This window comes from Pseudorca crassidens, chromosome 12 (genome assembly GCF_039906515.1).
Source record: "Pseudorca crassidens isolate mPseCra1 chromosome 12, mPseCra1.hap1, whole genome shotgun sequence".
NCBI classification, from domain to species: domain Eukaryota; kingdom Metazoa; phylum Chordata; class Mammalia; order Artiodactyla; family Delphinidae; genus Pseudorca; species Pseudorca crassidens.
This window is the reverse complement of record NC_090307.1, coordinates 27,861,602-27,881,768: the sequence shown is the minus strand read 5'-3', so window position 1 is coordinate 27,881,768 and position 20,167 is coordinate 27,861,602. Positions and strand designations below refer to the sequence as shown.

Genomic DNA, 20,167 nt, shown 5'->3' with positions numbered 1-20,167 from the left:
GCGGTGTTTGCACTCTGGAATAGGGCTTCCTGCGGGCTGAAGCAGCAGCATTCCTCTCTGCTGCAGGGTTTCGGACACAGAGATGGACCGTGGGGAGGCACAGTTCAGGAGGGACAGGCACAGTTCCTCTACCAATTTGCTCACAGTGCCCAGGCAGCCTCCTGCTCAGCCTCCGGATAAAGCAACTGCTAGGGGGAGAAGGGGAAGGTGGTGAGGGGACCGCACTTGACCATCATCAGACCCCCTGGGCTCACCTCAGAGCCAGGGAGTCCTTCCCAACTCTCCCCTCTCAGAGCACCCAGATGCCATCGGTGGCAAGCAAGGACCAAGCCACAGGCGGCAGGCTCAGTCAGCACAGTGTCCTGGGCCTGAGAAGTGACCTAGGAGATTTGGTGTTTTGGAGACAGGACTTGGCAGTGTGGTGCAGGGGAGAGTGCTCTGCGGACATGAGAGGGGCTTCTGACACCCTGCAGCTTCCCTCTGTTCCCAGCCGCCCACCAGGCTGCTCCTGGAGGTAAGCAGCGGGAGGAAGGGCGACTACTGCCCAGGTCCACCAAGAGCCTAGCACACCTTCCCTGCCCTCAAGGAGCTCATGTCCTAAATTTTAAATTGAGATGTAGCTGCATGAGAACCGTCCACGAGATAATATACGATGAAGGTAGGCCTGCCTGGGGACAGAAATGACACTGAGTGGGGCTGAGTTTTTACATATATACATATGCCCCCTCACCAGACTGGATGACAGAGCCAGGTGAAGGCAGGGCTCAGCCAGCCACAGGGCCTTCAGGCCAGGGACCTTACAGACCATGAGTTGGGGTCCTGAGCTTTGTCCCACCTCCAGCCTGGCACTTAGGTCCAGTTCCATGCCCTCCACAACAATACCCCTCATGTTCTGGGGGCCCCTGTGATCGTCAAATTTCCTTCCCTTCCATGATCCCAGGCAGTTCTCACTAAAAACCCAGGAGACAGGGGCTTCCCTGGTGGCGCAGAGGTTGAGAGTCCGCCTGCTGATGCAGGGGACGCGGGTTCGTGCTCCGGTCCGGGAAGATCCCACATGCTGCGGAGCGGCTGGGCCCGTGAGCCGTGGCCGCTGAGCCTGCGCGTCCGGAGCCTGTGCTCCGCAACGTGAGAGGCCACAACAGGGAGAGGCCCGCATACCGCAAAAAAAAAAAAAAAAAAAAAAAACCCAGGAGACAGGCAAGGCTGCAATTATCCTCATTTTAAAATGAGATAAAAGTCTCAGGGAGGAAAGTGACCTGGCCAGGGTCACACGTGCTTGTGACAGAACAGCTCTGGTCCCATCTCCTTCCACATGCATGCCTCCTTTTCCTTCCCAGGTTCTCACATGCCTTTCCTCCTCTCCTGTGCCCCTTCCTCTTTGTCATAGTTTATGAGCTAAAGGGAGAAAACACAGTCTGCCAATACAAGGATACAGAATTATTTGGGATTGGAACTCCCTGGTTTTCCAGAGTTTGGGCCGCCAGACCTTCTCTGTCCCCAACTCCCACATGCCAGTGAACTCAGAGGGGCCACAGGGCTAAAGATTTCCCTGGGAGAGGCCCTGTGGGGACACTCACCTCCACACCTCCACCAGAGGCTGCTGGCTGTGACCTCAGGTGGAAGAGCAGAGAGATGGGGTGGGGAAGGGGAAGGGGGGAGGAAGAGGAAGTGAAGGGAGGGAAGGTACAGAGAAGGGCCTTAAGAAAGGTTAAGGAGGACGTGTCAGGGAGCAGGTCAACTAGAGCAGGCTGAGAGAGTCCAAGGTAAGTCTGGCCCAAGCCACAAATTTAGGCCATTATTAAAATATGGTGTCCAGGAGAGAGATCAGGTTGGCCCCTCTGACCAATAGGCAGGGAATGTGGGTCTGTCTCCTAAAAGGGTTTAGGCTAGCAAAGGAAGACCAAGAGGGAAGAGGGCTGTCTTCAGAAGAGAAGCAGGTTTTGGAGGAAGATCTTGGCTCCCTGTCCTTAGGTGAAGGATTCTCATTTGCCCCATGGTGACATGGACCACTTCGGAGCTGCATTTCTTTGGGCGTTTCCCAGCAAGGAAGCCCACCTGTCTAGAGACAGGTAACCCGATTCCTACACTAGTAGGAGGTGGGACAACTTGCCTCTAAGCCACCTTCCAAAATCCTGTGATTCTGTCTGGAGAAGGAAGCCAAACCCAGACAAGGGCACAAGGGTTGGGGAGACACACAGGGCGCTGTCCCAGGGAAATCCCAACTGATGTAATCCCAAATCAAATGTGCGGGCCCTCTCACCATACTTTGGCCCATTCAAGATGTGTCTTAATGTAATGGAAATGAACACTAAGGAAGAACTCCCTGGCATTCCAACATGAAGTGATTTCTGGAGCAGACTGTGACCAAGCTCAGGTTGCACTGACCTCCCTGGCAGCTTGGCTGCCCTCCCAGAGGCGCCCTGCCCCCACCCAGGAACTCAGGCAGTGGAAGCCTTAGTGCAGCTTCACGTACCTTCTCCTGCTAGGATCACAAGCACATTACAGACCTCAGGGCTCTCCTGAACTCTCTGGGGTCACCAGGTGGTCCCCGTCTATGCCAATTCTTAAACCCCCAAGTTTTAAGTTCTCTTTGAAACTAGGGGCCTCACCGATTGTGGTGAAATATCACAGAATATAGATTCTACCCATTACAAGCTTTATAATTTCACATTTTTCTTTTTGTGATTTTTGGATGAAAAGACCTGCCAACCAACTTGCCCAAAATGAGATGTCTACCACACGTAAATTAAATTTGAATCTAGTTTATTTGCAGAATTTTACTTAACCAATTCTCATTTCTTCCTGTGTTTCATCACTATATAAAAACTCATCCTTTGTACAAGCAAGTAAAATGCCAACAATGAATAAGAAGTGAATATTGCACATTTAATGACCAAAATAACTTGTTTTTAAAGGCCACACTAGGCATGTGGGTAGGAAAAAAGAGTTGAACACATTTAAGATGTATTTGCTGCCACTTGAGTGATTTAAGCCATTGAAAGAAAAATAAATCCTAAACCTCAGTGCTTGGGAGATATTACATCATAATGAACAACATTCCTTAGTGGTTTCATTACCCCAAAATAGGGTCAGTAGTTTTTTTTTTCAAGTTATTGTCATCAGAAATCAGGAACCTATCTAGACTGAAGGAAACTTCAACTACCGCTTATATAGGACACATGATGCCTCTATAATGTGAGAGGGTCACCACAGACCAGGATCATCACAGACCAGGACAAGGTCAGTGTTAGTGCCTGGCTGGATGCCAAGAACTTTACCCAGCACAACCCAGATGCAAATGGAAGATGACAGGAGGGAACTTTTTTTTTAAAGCATCATGCTTATTTGCAGCATCGTACTCTCCACTTTGCTTAATAAGACAAAGTTAACTAAGCAGAAAATTTTTCAGCTCTAAATAAAATTTTACTAGCTCAGAATAAGGAGTAAAGTTGGTCCAAAATGCAGAGCAGACAGTTTTGAAGGATAAGTGCAAAGTGCCTTATTGTTAGACCTGCGACTGATGATAAACCGAGCTCTGGAGCTTGACTCACCACTGATTGAATGTGCCAACCAGAGGGCACAGCTGCTGAGAGCTGATGCTGCCCACATGTCCAGGGGAGCAAGCTTTGCTGCGTGACCCACACTAGTGTGGCCAACCCCCAAAGCAGAGGCCAGGCTGAGGGCACACGACCTAAGGAGGCACACTCTCTCGGAGCCAGCAGGCAAGTACCACCTTATATGTGTGCCTCATTTGTTCTACCCAAGTCCTGACCCTACTGTTTCTGGGCATGGCCCTCTTCTAATAACGTGGGCTAATTTGGGCAGTTTTCCCAAAGGGCAGCCCTGGCAGACATCATGGGGGCAAAGGACTAACTAAAGGCACTAGGCATTTCGTTTGACAAAGGCTGAGGGCTGGGCGGACGGGCAGGGTCAGAGGTGTGATGAGGTATGAAAATTTCCAAAGGTCTGAAGGTCTGTCAGGAGGGGGCAGGAGAACAGCTCCAGCAGAACTATGGCCAGCGTTACCAGGAAGCCAGTTTTAGCCCAGTATAAAGCAGAACTACAACCAAGCTCACCAATGGCCACTTGGGCTTGTCCATGAGGAGCGGAACTAGCAGCCACAGGAAAGGGCAGAGGAGAGGCTGGAGGATCAGGGCTGGGATCCCTGCTGAGTGGGAGATGGGACCAGATGAGCTTTAATGCCTCTACTGACTTCAAAAGTCATGATTCTATAACATCTGCTTCGTGCTCCAGAAATTATTCATTTCAGGTTTAAAAATCCAATAGAGGGACTTCCCTGGCGGCGCAATGGTTAAGAATCCGCCTGCCAATGCAGGGGACACAGGTTCGAGCCCTGGCCCAGGAAGATCCCACATGCCGCGGAGCAACTAAGCCCATGAGCCACAACTACTGAGCCTGTGCTCTAGAGACCGTGTGCCGCAACTACTGAGCCCGTGCTCCGCAACAAGAGAAGCCTCCGCAGTGAGAAGGCCACACACCGCGACGAAGAGTAGCCCCCATTCGCCACAACCAGAGAAAGATCGTGCGTGCCAACGAAGACCCAACGCAGCCAAAAATTAATTAATTAATTAAGTTTAAAAAATCCAGTAGAAAACTGTGTCTCACCTTCACTCGAAAGGAAGAAAGGGCATGGACACTCTCACTTGCACAATGTGGATACACTGACTGGGAGGAAGGGGGTTGGCACTTGGTTAAAGAGAGGGTGGGCTGCTCAGGGGTTTTCATTTTCTGGACCCAGCTTCCCCCACCTCGAAGAACTGAGAGACTCAGGCAACCTCGAGGAGGCAGACGTGACTGTGTCAACAGGCTGATCATGAAACCACCAGCGACTCGTGCCAGGAGCTTCAGGAACATGGAGGGTGGGCCCTGGCCCCATTAGGCTGGGCAGACGCATCAGCAGAACCTCCCTCCCTGGCATCTGTGCCTGCAGCTTTCTGCAGAGTTAGGAAGGGGAGCCAGGAGATCAGGGGGTCGAGTGTGCCTCTCTGGCCCATCCTGTGTGAACTGCAGAAAGAAGAGTGGAGAAGAGAAGAGGTGCTTTTCATCAAGCCCAGGAAGCTGCTCTGCATCCCCATCTGAACCGGAAGCCACTGCTGGCCACGTATGGGGAAAGTCTGCACTAGTGCACCTTCAACGAAGCTCCAGCACATAGGTGCCTTGGTCTTACTGACCCAGGTATCAACATGCAGCACTGCTAACTGTCTCTGAAACACGCCCTGCGCTCTCTGGAGGTGACTATTTTGCCAACAAAAGCTCATTATTCCTGAAAGCCAGTGGGCAGACCGGTCTATTCTTTCCCAGGAGGCTACAGCAACATTGCCACCTTCTGAACTATCTTAGTGTCGTTAAAGCAATTTCTTAGCCCAGAGCCTCTCATAGGAACCTATGTGGTGAGTAAACCTTCCACTGTTAAGCGTGAGAGGAAGTACTTTTACCAACCATCTCTGATGATCAAGTTACAGTGTCAAAAAAAAAGATGACATCAGGCATAAAAAAATCTGCATCAACTTTTAACAACTGAAATACTTTACAAGATAGTGTGATATCCCTAAAAATCGGATTCTTACCAGCTACAACCAAAGATTGATTTATTTTTTATAATTTTTACAGAGCAAATACATTATAAATATTATAAACCTTCAAAAATTAAGATTAAACAGAATTTTCTTTAAATGTATGTACTGTCACTCAAAAATTTCATTCTAGGATACCAATAATTACATCCTCCTCAAAGAAAACAGCACACAGAATATTTCCTGTCATAAAATCTTTGTTGCCAAATCAGCCATGGAACTGTCCACAGCTTCTAAAACGTGTTAACAAGGAAAGCTCTGAGAGGCATCCCTCAGAGATGGACACTTAGTGGCCTACAGAACTTGAAGGCTAACAGGGATGATCTTTACCAGAGCATTTCCGTGGGACAGAACTGTTCTGTCCAACTAAAAAGATTCAAAATAAAGAACAGCTCCTACACACTTCCAAATGTTGGGGGAAGCACCACAAAACGATATTTGGAAAGAGATTATCACTCAGTTAATCTATACCCCAAATCCCCCTGCTAAAAGCTCTCAGTGACTAAGACATTTTTATGTAAATAGCCTCGGGCTATAGATAGCCTGCAAGCAAAAGACACCTTAGGCCAGCTGGACAAACAAATCAATTCTGAGCCAACAGAATTATGAATATGATGACAGAAGTCAAGGTGCGAATTCCAGGGGGTAGGGGGGACATGACAAGAGCAAGCAGATGGCAGCAAAACACGGCAACACTGCAGACAGGCTTTGGTAAAGAACAAACTGTTAACAACAGAAGGCACGTGACGATTAAAAAAAAGCCAAATTTCAGTCAAGTCTCCTGACCTGACCCAGTTTCCACCGACCAGTGTTTCAGCAGGTTTGCTAGCTTCATTTGAGTTTAAATCTGGAGTGATAAAGCAAGCAGGAAACAGACAGTCAAGTTCTCTGTCTCTGTCTCTCAACAGCAGGACCTTCAGATATCAAACTTGCTGTCTGGAAAGAGCTGCAAATTTACATGTCTACAGGGGCCAAATAAGACGTGAATGAAGGAGCGGGCTGGGGTATGACCAAAGGGAACGTACGTCTACAGTGCACTGGAGAGAGGAAGCCCTGTCTACACTCTCAGCCACGGAGATCAAACAAAACACATCTGTGCACGACATGCTCCCCACAGACCACCAGCATGCGCCCCCAATGTAGACAAATGGCTCCTTCTCTATGAGGACACACGGCTGGATGGAAATGGACTTGTCACCATCTCTACTGTCCACTATAATCAGGATCAAGTGGTCACATTTTACACGACGACTCACTTTGATTCAGCATTCTTATCTCCCTTCTGAGAGAAAAATATAATAATTTAAGCTGGTATATTTCCCCACATTTGAGAAATGCAGAAATTTTCAAAGCTTTTTTACTTTGAAGGAACACAATTGGGATTCAAAAGTGAGGGTTCAACCCGATTCCCAAAGCAGTTATATCTGGCACAGGAGTCTTGACATTTAAATGAAACAGGAAAAGACAGAAGTGGAGACATACGAAAGCACCCCACCTGGGGTCTCATGAGATGACTGGATATTCGGCAACTGAGAGTGGCTCTCTACCCAAGGAGAGCTCCGTAAGTTCTCTTGTTGGATGAACATAAAAATTACAAAGTCCCTGGAACATTTTAAGAGCTAAGGAAACACACACATACACATGTGCACATGCACAACAATTATCTAGTGCCCACCAACTTGCATCTCAGTCAACTAATTCATTGGCCAAACTGCAGTGAAATTGAGCAAAGTTATTTGTGCAACAGCAAAGTTAAATGTAAACATAAACAGCAACAGGTTTATCAAGAGCCTCAGTGTTACTATCGTATGTTGTCCAAATAATGCACTTCTGGATAGAGACAGTTCACAAGAAGAGCCAGGAAGCTTTTCCCATCTTGGAGGCAATGGCCAGGACGCTTTATAAATTGTGCGGCTTGCAATATCTGATCCTGGTATTCAATGTACTGCTTACTTGACGTCAAGGATTCAAGAGCATTCAGAGCCTAAAAGACATGGAAGGCAAGAGGGTTAACCACGTGGATGCATATAACATGATTCCTGCAGGTGTAGCACACCTGCCGACGTCATCAGGTGCAACTGTGAGCCTCCAGGGAAGCTACAGAACTGGAACTAGAGGTCTCAAAGGCAGGCATTGATCAACCACAATGAGAAGGAGGCCGGCAACCCAAGCCTCTCTGGCGTCTGCCGCCTTCCACATCCAGCCTTCCCTCTTCCTGGCCTGTGCTGTTTCCCAACCCCTCCCCGCAGAGAGCCACTGCTGCAGCCAGGCTGTCTTCCTGCTTTGTCCTCCTTGCCCCAGTGCCAGCACTGCAGCCCTCCCCGCCAGATCATCTACTGCCTCTCTTCCTGGAGACTCAACCGGAAACCACGGGCATCAGCTTTAATTTGCAGTTGGGTTTGTTCTCAGATTACAAAGTAATGTCGTACTAAACCGTGTAACTAGAAATTCAGAAGGAACCAGTGGCTAAGTGCTGCCGAGGGTGAATGATAAGGTTGTTCTATCAGCCAACAAACACAACGGACAGATCAAGTTCCTCTGGCTTCCGCCCAACAGAATTGACATATTCCCATGCTTCTCTTCGGGAATAAAGAAAGAAAAACATTCTTTACTTCCATAACTTTAATTTTTCCTCCCTTCATACTGAGAGAAGAGAAGAGAAAAAGACTGTATTTAGAGAAAACAAACAAAAAATCAGAACAACGGTTCTTGGCGGGTAGGGAGTTTTGTTTTCCAGCTATACGAGCTCACCCACCCCTAGCATTCTGAGTGTGAACTGTGAAGTGTCTCTCTCATTTACAGGGACCACTGCACTAGAGGATATAGATTAAAAGATGGAATTTGCTTGGCTCAGTATATAAGGAGGGAGAAGATTTTTTGAGGATGGTAAATGAACAGGCAGCTTAGAAATAAATTACCAAGTGGTTTAAGACAGAAGTTTTGGGGTTGAAAATCAACAATGGAAGGGATTTTGGTACCAAGCTAACTGCTGTATGAACGGAGTTAATCTAAGAACAAGAATCAGTGGGAACAGGCACTCCCACTAACCATAGCGTCCATATGTCTCTCTCCCCTTTCTTTTTTAAAAAGAACAGTCTACTTTGACAGTTTGCCTAAGAATAATCATTTTATACAAAGTTGACTTCTTTCCAGTCTGAAAACCCTGATGACAAGTATGTCATCACTTAAGTCTAAATGAAGGCCGGCAAAGGCTGGCAAGGACTGGGCAACCTGCTGGCCGCAGCTAAAGCAAAGCTATGCTCCAGGTGCTGGCGGGCACAGGAGAGCAGACTTCTCAAATGCAGACTGAAATGCATGGCACTGACTTCACAACCGCCCCCTGGGACACTCAACTGCCCACTTGTGACAGCTCTTATACAACATTAGGGATGCAAATGGTGGCTGTCTAATCAGCCGGTGACAAGTATCGGGTACTGTAAAAACCAAGATGCCTGTGAAGAACCTGCTGATTTTTTCGCTACATCTTTGCTCTTAATACCGAGATATCACACTGTACATGGCTGGCTCAGACATGACAATGCCGCAAAAGACAAGAGCTGAGGGGTCTAAGCATTTACCGTGTACAGAGACAGTACTGCAGAGGAACAACAGCGTGACACTGGACCCGGACAGGCCCAGTGAATCCCAGCCCCAGCCCTCAGGGGCTGTGTGATTTGGGACAAATTACTTAGTCTCCTTCTGTCTCCATTTCCTCATCCACAAAACCAGGATAATAAAAGTTCGTATTGTATAGGGTTGTTATGATAATTAGAAGAGTTAAAATTTTAACTCGTTAACATCAGTAAGCACTCAAGAATGCCAGCCATCGTTTTATATTATAAACCTTTGTACCTGGCCAGCCTGTTTATGGGTGAAAATAGTTATGGGGATGGGGGACCACTGCCATGTAGCCTTCCATATTTTTAGAACAAACTATTTTTCACAGCTACCATTTTGTCCATGTCAGCCAACACTGGTCCACCCCCAGACTCACAAAACAGAACCACCGCCTGGGCTCCAAGTTAAAGCCCAGCTAACCTCTATCGGTCTCAACTGTAGTCTCATCTTCTGTGCCTGTCCCCAGCCCCAGCTTGTGACGTGTCAGCACACAGTCATGTCATCAGAGCCAAATTCGATCCTAGACTGGCTTGCCCATGGCCTTGCTACTTCTACAAGGGTAGTAATAGGGCTCTGGGCAAGTTCCTACAAAAACTGGTTGACAATCCGAGGCAGATACACACGTTAACCATTTTCCAGTTAGTAGAGCCCGCCAGACAGTATGCTGTGCTGCTGCCGATCATCATCACCAGGTCATCACGTGTAAAGACTACAGGTACCACCTCCCTCCTCCTGTGGAAAACTTCTAGCCCTTAACCACAAAGCTTTTCACTGACCTGCTGAGCTTTCAGGGTCAGATGTAATTCAGAGCTCGGCTTCAAACGGATCTGATCCTTGGCGGGAACCTGAACTGAAAGAAAGGCAGCCATGCCTCGGGCAGCCACTCGGAACCTTAAGTGTTAGGGAGGGATTAGAAGAAGTAAATGACTATTAAAGTAAGCATTTTAAAATAAATACCATATTTTCTATTAAAAAATAAGACGAACACATCTCCAGACCTACTGTGGTTGTTAGCCTCTTCAGGAAAACTGTAAATATGATCAAGGAGTCTTTATCTGCCCTTCCATTATCACCACCCAAACAATGAAAACATAATTCAGTCTCAGGAATGAAAGTGTTGGCAAAGATACAGAATAACTGGAACTCTCAGCCACGGCTGGTGGGAATGTTAAAAATGGTGCAGGTGCTATGGAGAACAGTTTGGCAGCTCCTCAAGAAGTTAAATATAGAGTAACCATGTGACCCAACAATTCCAAAAGAACCGAAAACAGGTGTTCTAACAAAAACTCGTAAATAACTTTCACAGCAGCACTATTCACAATAGCCAAAGAGTGGATACAACCCAAATGTCTATCAACTGATGAATGGAAAAACAAAATGTGCTGTGTCCATACAACGGAATATTATTCAATCATAAGAAGGAAATAAGTACCAGTGCATGCTAAAATATGGATGAGCCTTGAAACTTTATGGGAAGTGAAAGAAGCCAGACACAAGAGGCCACGTATTACATGACTCCATTTATATGAGATGCCCAGAACAGGATATACATAAAGTCAGGAATCCATCAGTGGTTGCCAGAGACTTGGGGAAGAGGGGAATAGGGAGTGACTGCCTAGTAGCTTAGTAGCTATTTCCTTTTGGGATGAAGAAAATGTTCCGGAACAAAATAGTGGTGATGGTTGCACCAACATTGTGAATGTACTAAATGCCACTGAACTGTACATTTTATCATTGATTTTTCTGGCCACACCGCGCGGCATGCGGGATCTTAGTTCCCTGACTAGGGAACGAACCCACGCCCCCTGCAGTGCAAGCACGGAGTCTTAACCACTGGACTGCCAGGAAAGTCCCTGAATTGTATATTTTAAAAGGGTTAATTAGCATGATAATTTTATGTGACGTGTATTTTACAATTTAAGTGAATCAAATCACACAGTCCTGCTAAATTCTACCACAAACAAAGGAGTATGATGTTAACTGGTTTGGATTGGGTGGCTCCCAAAGCCGCAGCAGGCTATTCCATAAGAATGCTGACATCAGAACAGCAAGAATTCCTTTCAAACCAGATAAGGCCTTTAAAAGAAAACCGTGATGCAAATAGTCTTAGGAGATAAACTGGGGCTAGTAGCAAATTCTCTCACACCTTGGAATTTTTAGCGACAAAAACCTGAACGTATTTCTCATTACTTATCCCTCTAATCAGTTAACTTCTACTGCTAGACCGAGTCCCTCATGGGACCTGGGTTTCCCTGACAAAGTGCTGGCAGTGAAGCAGCTGACGGGGTATTTTAACCTAACCTTGCACACCGTCACTGGCTCAAAGACAAAAGCAATGTGTAGTGTGGTCAGGTTACCAAGTCAAAATACAATGAGACACTGCTAAAAACATTCTTTGAACATAAAAGTTGTTTTAAAACGGAAAAAATAAACACCCTTTTTAAAATGTAAAGATGTAATCAGGCTCTGATTGTTTTCTTCTTAATCACTGGGAGGACCCTAGCTCAGCTCCTAAATAGAAAATCTACCAAGTATCGCACCCCCTAGGTATGTGCAGGTGTCTGTGGCCCGTTTAGAAAAGCAAGAGCAGGTGCTTTCTCACCTGTTAGACAAGGGCGACTTCCGGCCCAGCCCAATTGCCCTGAGAATCCCTGAACTGAGCCTCTCCTCGGCCAGCAGGCTCTGACGGGCCTGAAGCATGAGCAGAATTCGAATGACAGACTCCGTCAAGACCGGGTCATTCTGCTCGGTCTGAACCAGGGACAGCTGCAGGACTTGGTGCCACCACAAAAACAGCTTTGCTTCTTCCTGCATAGAGCTGGGGGCGGAGAGGGGGGAGGAAAACCAAATTCAGAGTAGATTCTTTCCACTCTCATTTAACTGAAAGTCCACACATGAGTTTTAAGTGTAAGGGACATTTAGTACTTTAAAAGCTTAGGCTGACAGGTAATGCTGTTAATAAAGTATTTGGACAATAAAGGAACAGCTGACATTTATTGCCCCTTCTACATGCCAGACAGCATATATGAGCTCGACGTCCTTTCACTTAATCAAGTGAGCTAAACGTTGTTGCCCCTACTTAACGGATATGGAAGCTAAAGGTGGTGCTTCAAAATACCTGTCTTAGGAAATAAAACGCCTGCTCAGAAAATCGGCCCATGCAAGGAAAATCTTTCTAAAATAGGTGTCACTGTACCTCATAGCCTTGTTTGTTTCTTATGTATCACTTGGGTCTGTGCACTTAAGTGGACATTAACTTAAACCCAAATTCAAGCTATCCCAATCCCATGGGTCGGTCGGCTGTAGGCAACCGGAGGGCCAATATACCTTGGATACACCTGTTCCAACCACTGGCTTAAGAGAAGCAGCACTTTCATTTCGTTCCTTAGTGTCTGCTCACTATTTAGACACTGAAGCAAGTAGACATAGAGAGTCAAGTAGCTGCCGAGGGACAGGCACTCCTGCAGAAACTCTTCAATGGTGAGCTCGGGAACTTGAAGGGACACCAGAATGGGGCCCCAGCCTAAATTCTGATTGAGGGAGCCTAAGAAAAGAACACCAAGAGGTAGAGAAAGGTAAGAGCAAGAATCAAACTATTTAACTACTCTAATGAACCTTTTCACTTTAAAAGCTTCAGGTCGAGAAAACACCACTCACATTGACCCTGGAGGGCCTGACAATGCCTCATGTCTTGGACTGGAAGCCCTCACTCTAAATGCCTTTGTCCTGGCTGCCAGTGCAGAGGGTATCATGAAGTCAGGTATCATGGCTGCATTTTCATAAATCACCTCTTTCACCATATTATGATCATTAAAATCTCATGTAGACACCGCCTCTCCCAGTTATCTAAGAGTTTTAACTTTACCTAATACCATTTTTAAGTATGTTATGAATACTTATGCTTTTCCGAGGGGTATTATTATTACTCTATCCTTCATAAGCATTTTTTAATTATCAAAGTTTAGTTTGACTCGTATCTTGACAGAAATTCTTGAAAATGTTTCACAAATTGAAAAAACAAATTTGATTTTAGCAACAAACAGTAAATAACTTTGGAGCAAGAGTGTTATCCTAATGGTTCTCAATTCTTTGGGGGGAATGGGAGCAGGGTGACATGGTGACACACATAGCACGTTCCACAGGGGGACATGGGAACATGGATTATTCACGTGTTGTCAAGAAAGGGCATGGGCAGGTTGCAGGCACTTCCTAGCATTCTCACTCCAGTACCCTTCGTTCTCCCCTATTGTGTGCACGATGATGTATATCTGGGTAACAGAGTCGAGAAGTACTGCTCTGAGCAATTCTTTTTAACCAGATCAGGCTGTTTCCAGAATCTGAAAATTTAGAGGTAGGAAATAAGAAGACAAAGCGGGAGTGGGGGGCGGGAGGGGAGGTGGGAAGAGAACTCCATAATAGTTTAAAACACATGACAAAATGCAATAAGAGGACATATGAAAAACTTTAACAAGTGACAAAATAGAGAAAATTAATACAGTGGATCATTATTATAAAGATTCTGGTATATAGCATTTGTTTTTAGGACTATGACTAGGCCTATGACATAAACAATTTGCCTGCCATAAAAGGATTGGTCTGACACTCCAAAACCCACATAAAATGAATTAGAGGTTCCCTCCCTTGAAACATGATGGTACCAACATGGGCCAAAATTTCTCATGCTAACTGCACATCTTTATGAAGAAAACAAACTATATTCTGAAACATCAACAACATTTACAGAGATATTAGAACAGTACAATCCCTCAACAGGAAGGGTCTGGAAAGGTATCTCCTTCAGACAAAGCTTTAATCTTCCTTGGAAAAGATGGGTCTACTGAGAGCCTGACATGACGGTCCTCTTACCCTCTTTGAAGTAAGCAGTGATGCAGGCTTCCGTCGTCTCGGCCATGTGGCGGACGGAAGCCAGGCTCTGGCAGGCGGCTGTTAACAGGGGCAGAACCACCAGCCCATGCACTTTCTGCCCAATCCAGGTCTGGATACTGCCTCGGAGGAACTCTGCTGTTGGGATAGTTGCATTGTTCATCATCATTAGGACTTCCATAAAGAGGCTGCTGAGGGCCATGTGGCGGGTCTGGCTGTCCAGATCTGAAGGGGAACAAAGCCAACACGTTTGCAAAAGGCTGCTGGTATGACGATGTGAATGTGATAAAGGGGACAATGGTGCTTCAAACTAGCTGCTCTCCAGGGGCCAGAAGGAAAATCCTTCTGTGTTTAGCTTTTAAGGATAGGATGTGGCACATACATACTTTGTAAGAGCAAAGCAGGAACTACTGCGAGATCCCTGGTTACAGCGTGTGACCAAGTGATACTTTAATAAATAGACAAAATACATAGATCTCAGGAGTCATTTGGTAAACTAATTAGAAACAGTACCTCCACCCCTACCAATGCCAAAGTTGTAAATAATTCTAGAATGATTTACACAGAATGAAGGTTATTATTTAAAACTAAATATAAAAGTAAGGAAAGGAAAAACCTTTTTACAGACTCCTAACAGCAGCTCTTTTATTTCTGTTTTTTAAATAAGAAAAATGGACAGACTGGGTCTTTCCAAAATATTAAAAGGTGAAAAAAAGAATACAACACAAGAAAAAGAGCAAATTCATTTTAAAAGAGAACTGCAAATAAGTGACTGAGGTAGATTCCTTCTTCACATCCAAGAACAGAAAATATTTTTCACTGAGGGTGTGTTGAGGTAACTATTCATCAGGCATAATTTTTGAATTGTACACTTTATTTTTATTTGTTTTTTCTTTATTGGCTGTGCCGTGCAGCTTGCGGGATTTTAGTTTCCCGACCAGGGATTGAACCCGCGGCCCTCGGCAGTCAAACTGCAGGGCCTTAGCCACTGGACAGCCAGGGAATTCCCTTCACCAGGCATAATTTTTGCCAACTATTTCTAATTCTCCTTGAGTTGGGTTCATTGTTTTAAGGGAATAGAATTGTGGCTTTCTCACCTCAAGGCTTTGGTATTTATGTCAACGCGAGTGGGGAGGTCTTATCACACCCATCAAACCAAATTCACCCACTTGCACAGTGTACAATAAACCCTAATTTAATGTTATCATAAGATATACTGATTATCAAGCAAGGAATTTTTAAAGCACTATATGTGTGTGAATCTACTTTTTTATGTATAAATATTCTTGGTAATAAAGGCCTTATCTCTGAATTCCAGGTGAATAAATTTTTTTTCTGATTTTTAAAAAAATTTTATTTTGTTATTGAAGTACAGTTGATTTACAATGTTGTGTTAATTACTGCTATACAGCAAAGTAACTCAGTTATACATCTATACATATATATATATACTTTTTTTCATATTCTTTTCCATTATGGTTTGCCACGGGATATTGAATTTAGTTCCCTGTACTATAGAGTATGACCTTGGTGTTTATCCATTCTATATGTAACAGTTTGCATCTGTGAATAGTGATTTTAATCTATCTTTTAGTTATGATTCATGGGAACAAAAAATGATTGCAATAAGCCTCCTAATAGAGCGCAGCCTCTCTCCTTCCCATTCATCATCAACACAGCCAACAAATGTTGTTCTTAAAAACCAGAACTGATCCCATCACTCTTCTGATTAAGATCTTTCTAGAACGCCCTTCACTCCTTTGCCTGGCTATTATTCAATCTTCATGGCCCAGTTACATATGACCAACTCTAAATCAATTTCTCCAGTATTGCCCGCTAATTCTTCTTTCTTTTTTTTAACTAGTTTGCATATCCCAAGCCGAGGGATATGCAAACTAGTAGATGATGTCAAACATTTAAAAATGGTTGTACCAATTTACTCTGTGATCAGCAGTATATGAGAGTTAACACTGATCCACATCCTCACCAACATCTGGTACTGAAAACTTTTTAATTTTAGCTATTCTGGTGGATGTGATAGAGTATGTCATCAAGTTCTTAATTTGCATTTCCCTAAATATTAACAAGGTTTAGCATGTTTTCATATGTTTATTGGTTATTTGAATAGTCTCTTTTGTAGAATGTCAATTTAAGGGTCTTGTTCATTTTTTTTACTGGATTGTCTTTTTCTTCCTTATTTTATCCAGTGTGACAATCTTAGTCATTCATAGTTAATGTAATTACTGATGTGAGTGGGTCTAAATCTACTATCTTACTATATGCTTCCAATTTGTCCCTCCAATTCTACATTCCTTTTTCTCTCTTCAAATATTCTTTTAACATTTTCATAGTGGTTATTTTACAAATTACAACATGCATTCTTGATTTTTCAAAGTTTGATGTTAACTGGTTCCCAGACAATGCTAATTTCCTATGACCTTCCCTACTGTTACCATAACCCAACAACACATTACTATTACTGTTTTATAGAGTCAGATTTCATTTAGATTTTCCTATACATTTACCAGTTTCATTGTTCACCCTTAGTCTCCTCCTATTTATCTTCTCTTTATTATCTCTTTCTTTCTAAGCAGATTTTGGTTATATTTTGTGGTTCTTTTTATAATTTCTTAAGCTCAGTGTTTATCTAATTAATTTTCAGCTTTTAGAAATTTTAATATAAACATTTAAGGCCATGAAATTAAGTTTCACTTTAGCTGAATCCCACAAGTTTTGATGCTCTGTTTTTTTAATACCGTTCTAAATATTTTAAATTTCTGTTGTTATTGTTCCTTTGGTCATCAGTTATTTAAAAATTTGCTTCTTAATTTCCAATGTATAGTTTTTTTCCCTCCTGGTTATATTTTGTTACTGATTTTTAAGTTCATTGCACTGTGGTTAGAATGTGTGGTCTATCTGATACCAGTCCTCTGGGATTGATTGAGATATGCTTTAACCCTAGTAATGGGTCAAGTTTCTTAACTGTTCAATGTGAGACTGATACGGTGTGCATTCTGGACTTAACAGGGTATATTATTCTCTACATACTCATTACATCCAGCTGTGCTATTCAGACATCCTATCGTCTTACTGATTTTCTGTCTACCTGATCCATCAGTTACTGTGAGACATGGGTCAAAATCCCTCACTGTGAGCAAATTTGACATTTCTCTTCCTAATTCTGTCAATTTTCACCTTCTGCATTTTCTTCCTGGTGAATTGAACCTTATATCAATTTCCAACGACTCTCTTCATTTTTAATAATGCTTTTTTCTTATTTATTTATATAAGTAATATGTGTTTTTTATGTATATATGTGTTTTTCATGCAACTTCAGGGCAGGAACACACACAAGAGATTGTCTGGCTTGGTAATGCTTTCTGCCTTACAGTCCTATCTGTCTCATACTGATATAGCTGTACCAGCTTTCTATTTTAATACCTAATGTGACTGCCTTGTAGAAAGCTTTCTATATCCTATGCTTTAGATATACTTCTTATAAACAGCTTAAAACTGGATGTTGGGGCTTCCCTTGTGGTGCAGTGTTTGGGACACCACCTGCCAGTGCAGGGGACACAGGTTCGAGCCCTGGACCGGGAGGATCCCACAGGCCACGGAGCAACTAAGCCCGTGAGCCACAACTAAACTAAAATTTTAAAAAATAAATACATAAAAAACTGGATGCTGTTGATTATTAATCCAGTCTGACAATCTTCATCTTTTAACCTGAGCATCAGTCCATTTACATTTACTGATACATTTAAATTTTATCTTTTTATTTTGGCTATTTTTCTTACCTTCTCCATGTTTCTTGCCTTCTTTGGATTGAACAAAATTTGGCCAATCCTTTTTTTTAAAATTTAATTAATTAATTTATTTTTTGGCTGCAATGGGTCCTCATTGCTGTGTGCGGGCTTTCTCTAGTTGCGGAGAGCGGGGGCTACTCTTCATTGCGGTGCATGGGCTTCTCATTGTGGTGGCCTCTCTTGCTGCAGAGCATGGGCTCTAGGCGCGCAGGCTTCAGTAGTTGTGGCATGTGGGCTCAGTAGTTGTGGCTCGCAGGCTCTAGAGCACAGGCTCACTAGTTGTGGCACATGGGCTTAGCTGCTCCGTGGCATGTGGGATCTTCCTGGACCAAGGATCAAACCCGTGTCCCCTGCATTGGCAGATGGATTCTTAACCACTGTGCCACCAGGGAAGTCCTGGCCAATCCTTATCTCCTTCTACTAACTTAGAACTTACATATTTTATTTCTATTCTTTTGGTGAATTGCTTAGAATTTTTACCATTCATATTCTACGAAGACATAAATTTAATCAATCTCTTGACCCCCCCTCAAACAATATTAAAACCTTAGAATGCTTTTAACTCAACCTCCTTCTTAACTTACATATATTTGTGGTCATATAATTTAATGTTAGCTTTTGCTTTTTAAACCCCTAAATGATGATTACTGTAGTTTTATACAGGCAGTTTTTGTTTATATTTACCCACATTTCACTACTTTCTCTGCTTACTTTTCCTTCTTGCAATTCAAGCCTTTCACTTGTGATCACTCTTCTTCTACCTAAAGAACATGCTTTATTTAGTACTTCCTTTAGTAATGTCCACTGGGACAAACACGCTCAGGTTTCAAGGAAAACATCTTTATTTCATCCTCATCTTTGAAAGATGGTTCTTCTTAGTTTACAATCCCAGGTTACAAGTCATCTCCTCACAGCACATTGAAGGTGTTATTCCACTATCTTACAGCTTCCTCTGTTGCCAATGAGAAGCCGGCTGTCCTTGTAAATGTTGAATGTTGTTCCTTTGACCCCGGTGCATCTGCAGTTTCACTACAGTGTGTACAGGGGTGAATTTCTTTCTATCTACCCTGCTTGGGATTTGCTGGGTTTAATGAATCTAAGGATTGTTGTCTTCCTTTCTCAGGGCAGGTTCATTTCTAACTCATCCTTACCCTGAGTATGCCATCCTGTGTGGTAATGCACAGGAGGTCCTTTCAGGCTACCATCTTAGGCAGGCCCTGGGCTTTATCATCTCCCCTAATCTAAGGAGTGTCAGCAAAAGCCTTCAAGGTAAAAGCCAGCCTCAGTACTCCATCTACTTTTATGGGTTCCTCCTTTTACTTAGTTTCTGACTTCTGAGATTTTCTGTCACCTTGTCAATACGTTTAATTTTGGGTTTCTTAAAAACATTTTATCCAGCATCCTTAGTTGTTTTCGGCAGGAGAGGCAATCAGGATGTCCAGTCCACCAAACTGCTAGGAGCACAGGTTCTCATATGAAGTTTCTTTACAAGCCTACAGGTGATTCTGAAGTGCCCTCCCAGTTAGGAGCCAAAACATCCAGGAATGCTGCTCGATGGATGGTCTCTGGTTATCTCCTAATCACTATATCTAGTCATCTAACTTAGCCCTCAGTCCAGTTAACCTCACACCAGCAACTGACAGTGTCTATGCCTCCTCAAGTTCTTACCATTCATGCCACCCCACCCTGGCCAGTGCTGAGATGACAAGTGTCCCTATGGTCCAGTCACCTCTCTGACCACTGCTTCTCTGCAAACAGGAATGACAGTGTCCCGACCATCTTCCTGATCTCAAGATGCCTTATACACAGCAGGAATTCATTTACTGAGTGAATACATGACTCCACCATAGTCACTTACCAGGTGGTTTAAAAACAATGATATCATCCAAGAGCTTACACATTTCCTGTTCAAGGACTGCTAACGTGATTTTTCCATTTTGTTCCAAGGAGCTGAGGAATTGTACCATCTGGTGAGTGAAGGCTCGGCATTTTGGAACTGCATCCTGACAATAAAAAAAGGATCATTCAAATGAATCCATGCATGCAGTGTTAACTGGATATTCCCTGGGAGCACAACACTGCACTGGGAGAGGACAGAACAGTGAGTCATATGAGGACAGACCCTGTGTTGGGGAAATAAAAATCTTTGGTAATACTTAGACCAGAACCCATGTTCTCCCAAATCCCAGTAGGTTTTTACTACATTAATAACAACATTAACTACACACTAAGTACTTGCCAGGAACTTTTCCAAAAACTTTTATG

At 43.8% G+C, this 20,167-nt stretch overlaps 1 protein-coding gene across 4 annotated transcripts in view; it reads right to left on the bottom strand.

The window, feature by feature from the left end:
- Nucleotides 1-2,746: 2,746 nt before the first annotated feature.
- EPG5 (ectopic P-granules 5 autophagy tethering factor) overlaps nt 2,747-20,167 on the bottom strand; it is a 129,773-nt gene continuing 112,352 nt past the window's right edge. For 3 of the 4 annotated variants that reach the window (XM_067699207.1, XM_067699208.1, XM_067699211.1), the window contains exons 39-44: nt 19,761-19,905; nt 14,079-14,321; nt 12,540-12,756; nt 11,815-12,030; nt 9,989-10,103; nt 2,747-7,578 (exon numbers count right to left, since the gene is read on the bottom strand). In XM_067699207.1, the coding sequence (XP_067555308.1) occupies nt 7,396-7,578; nt 9,989-10,103; nt 11,815-12,030; nt 12,540-12,756; nt 14,079-14,321; nt 19,761-19,905 (1,119 nt within the window). In that variant the 3' untranslated portion in view covers nt 2,747-7,395. The remainder of the gene's footprint in view (nt 7,579-9,988; nt 10,104-11,814; nt 12,031-12,539; nt 12,757-14,078; nt 14,322-19,760; nt 19,906-20,167) is intronic. The other variant, XM_067699210.1, reaches the window with a different exon arrangement.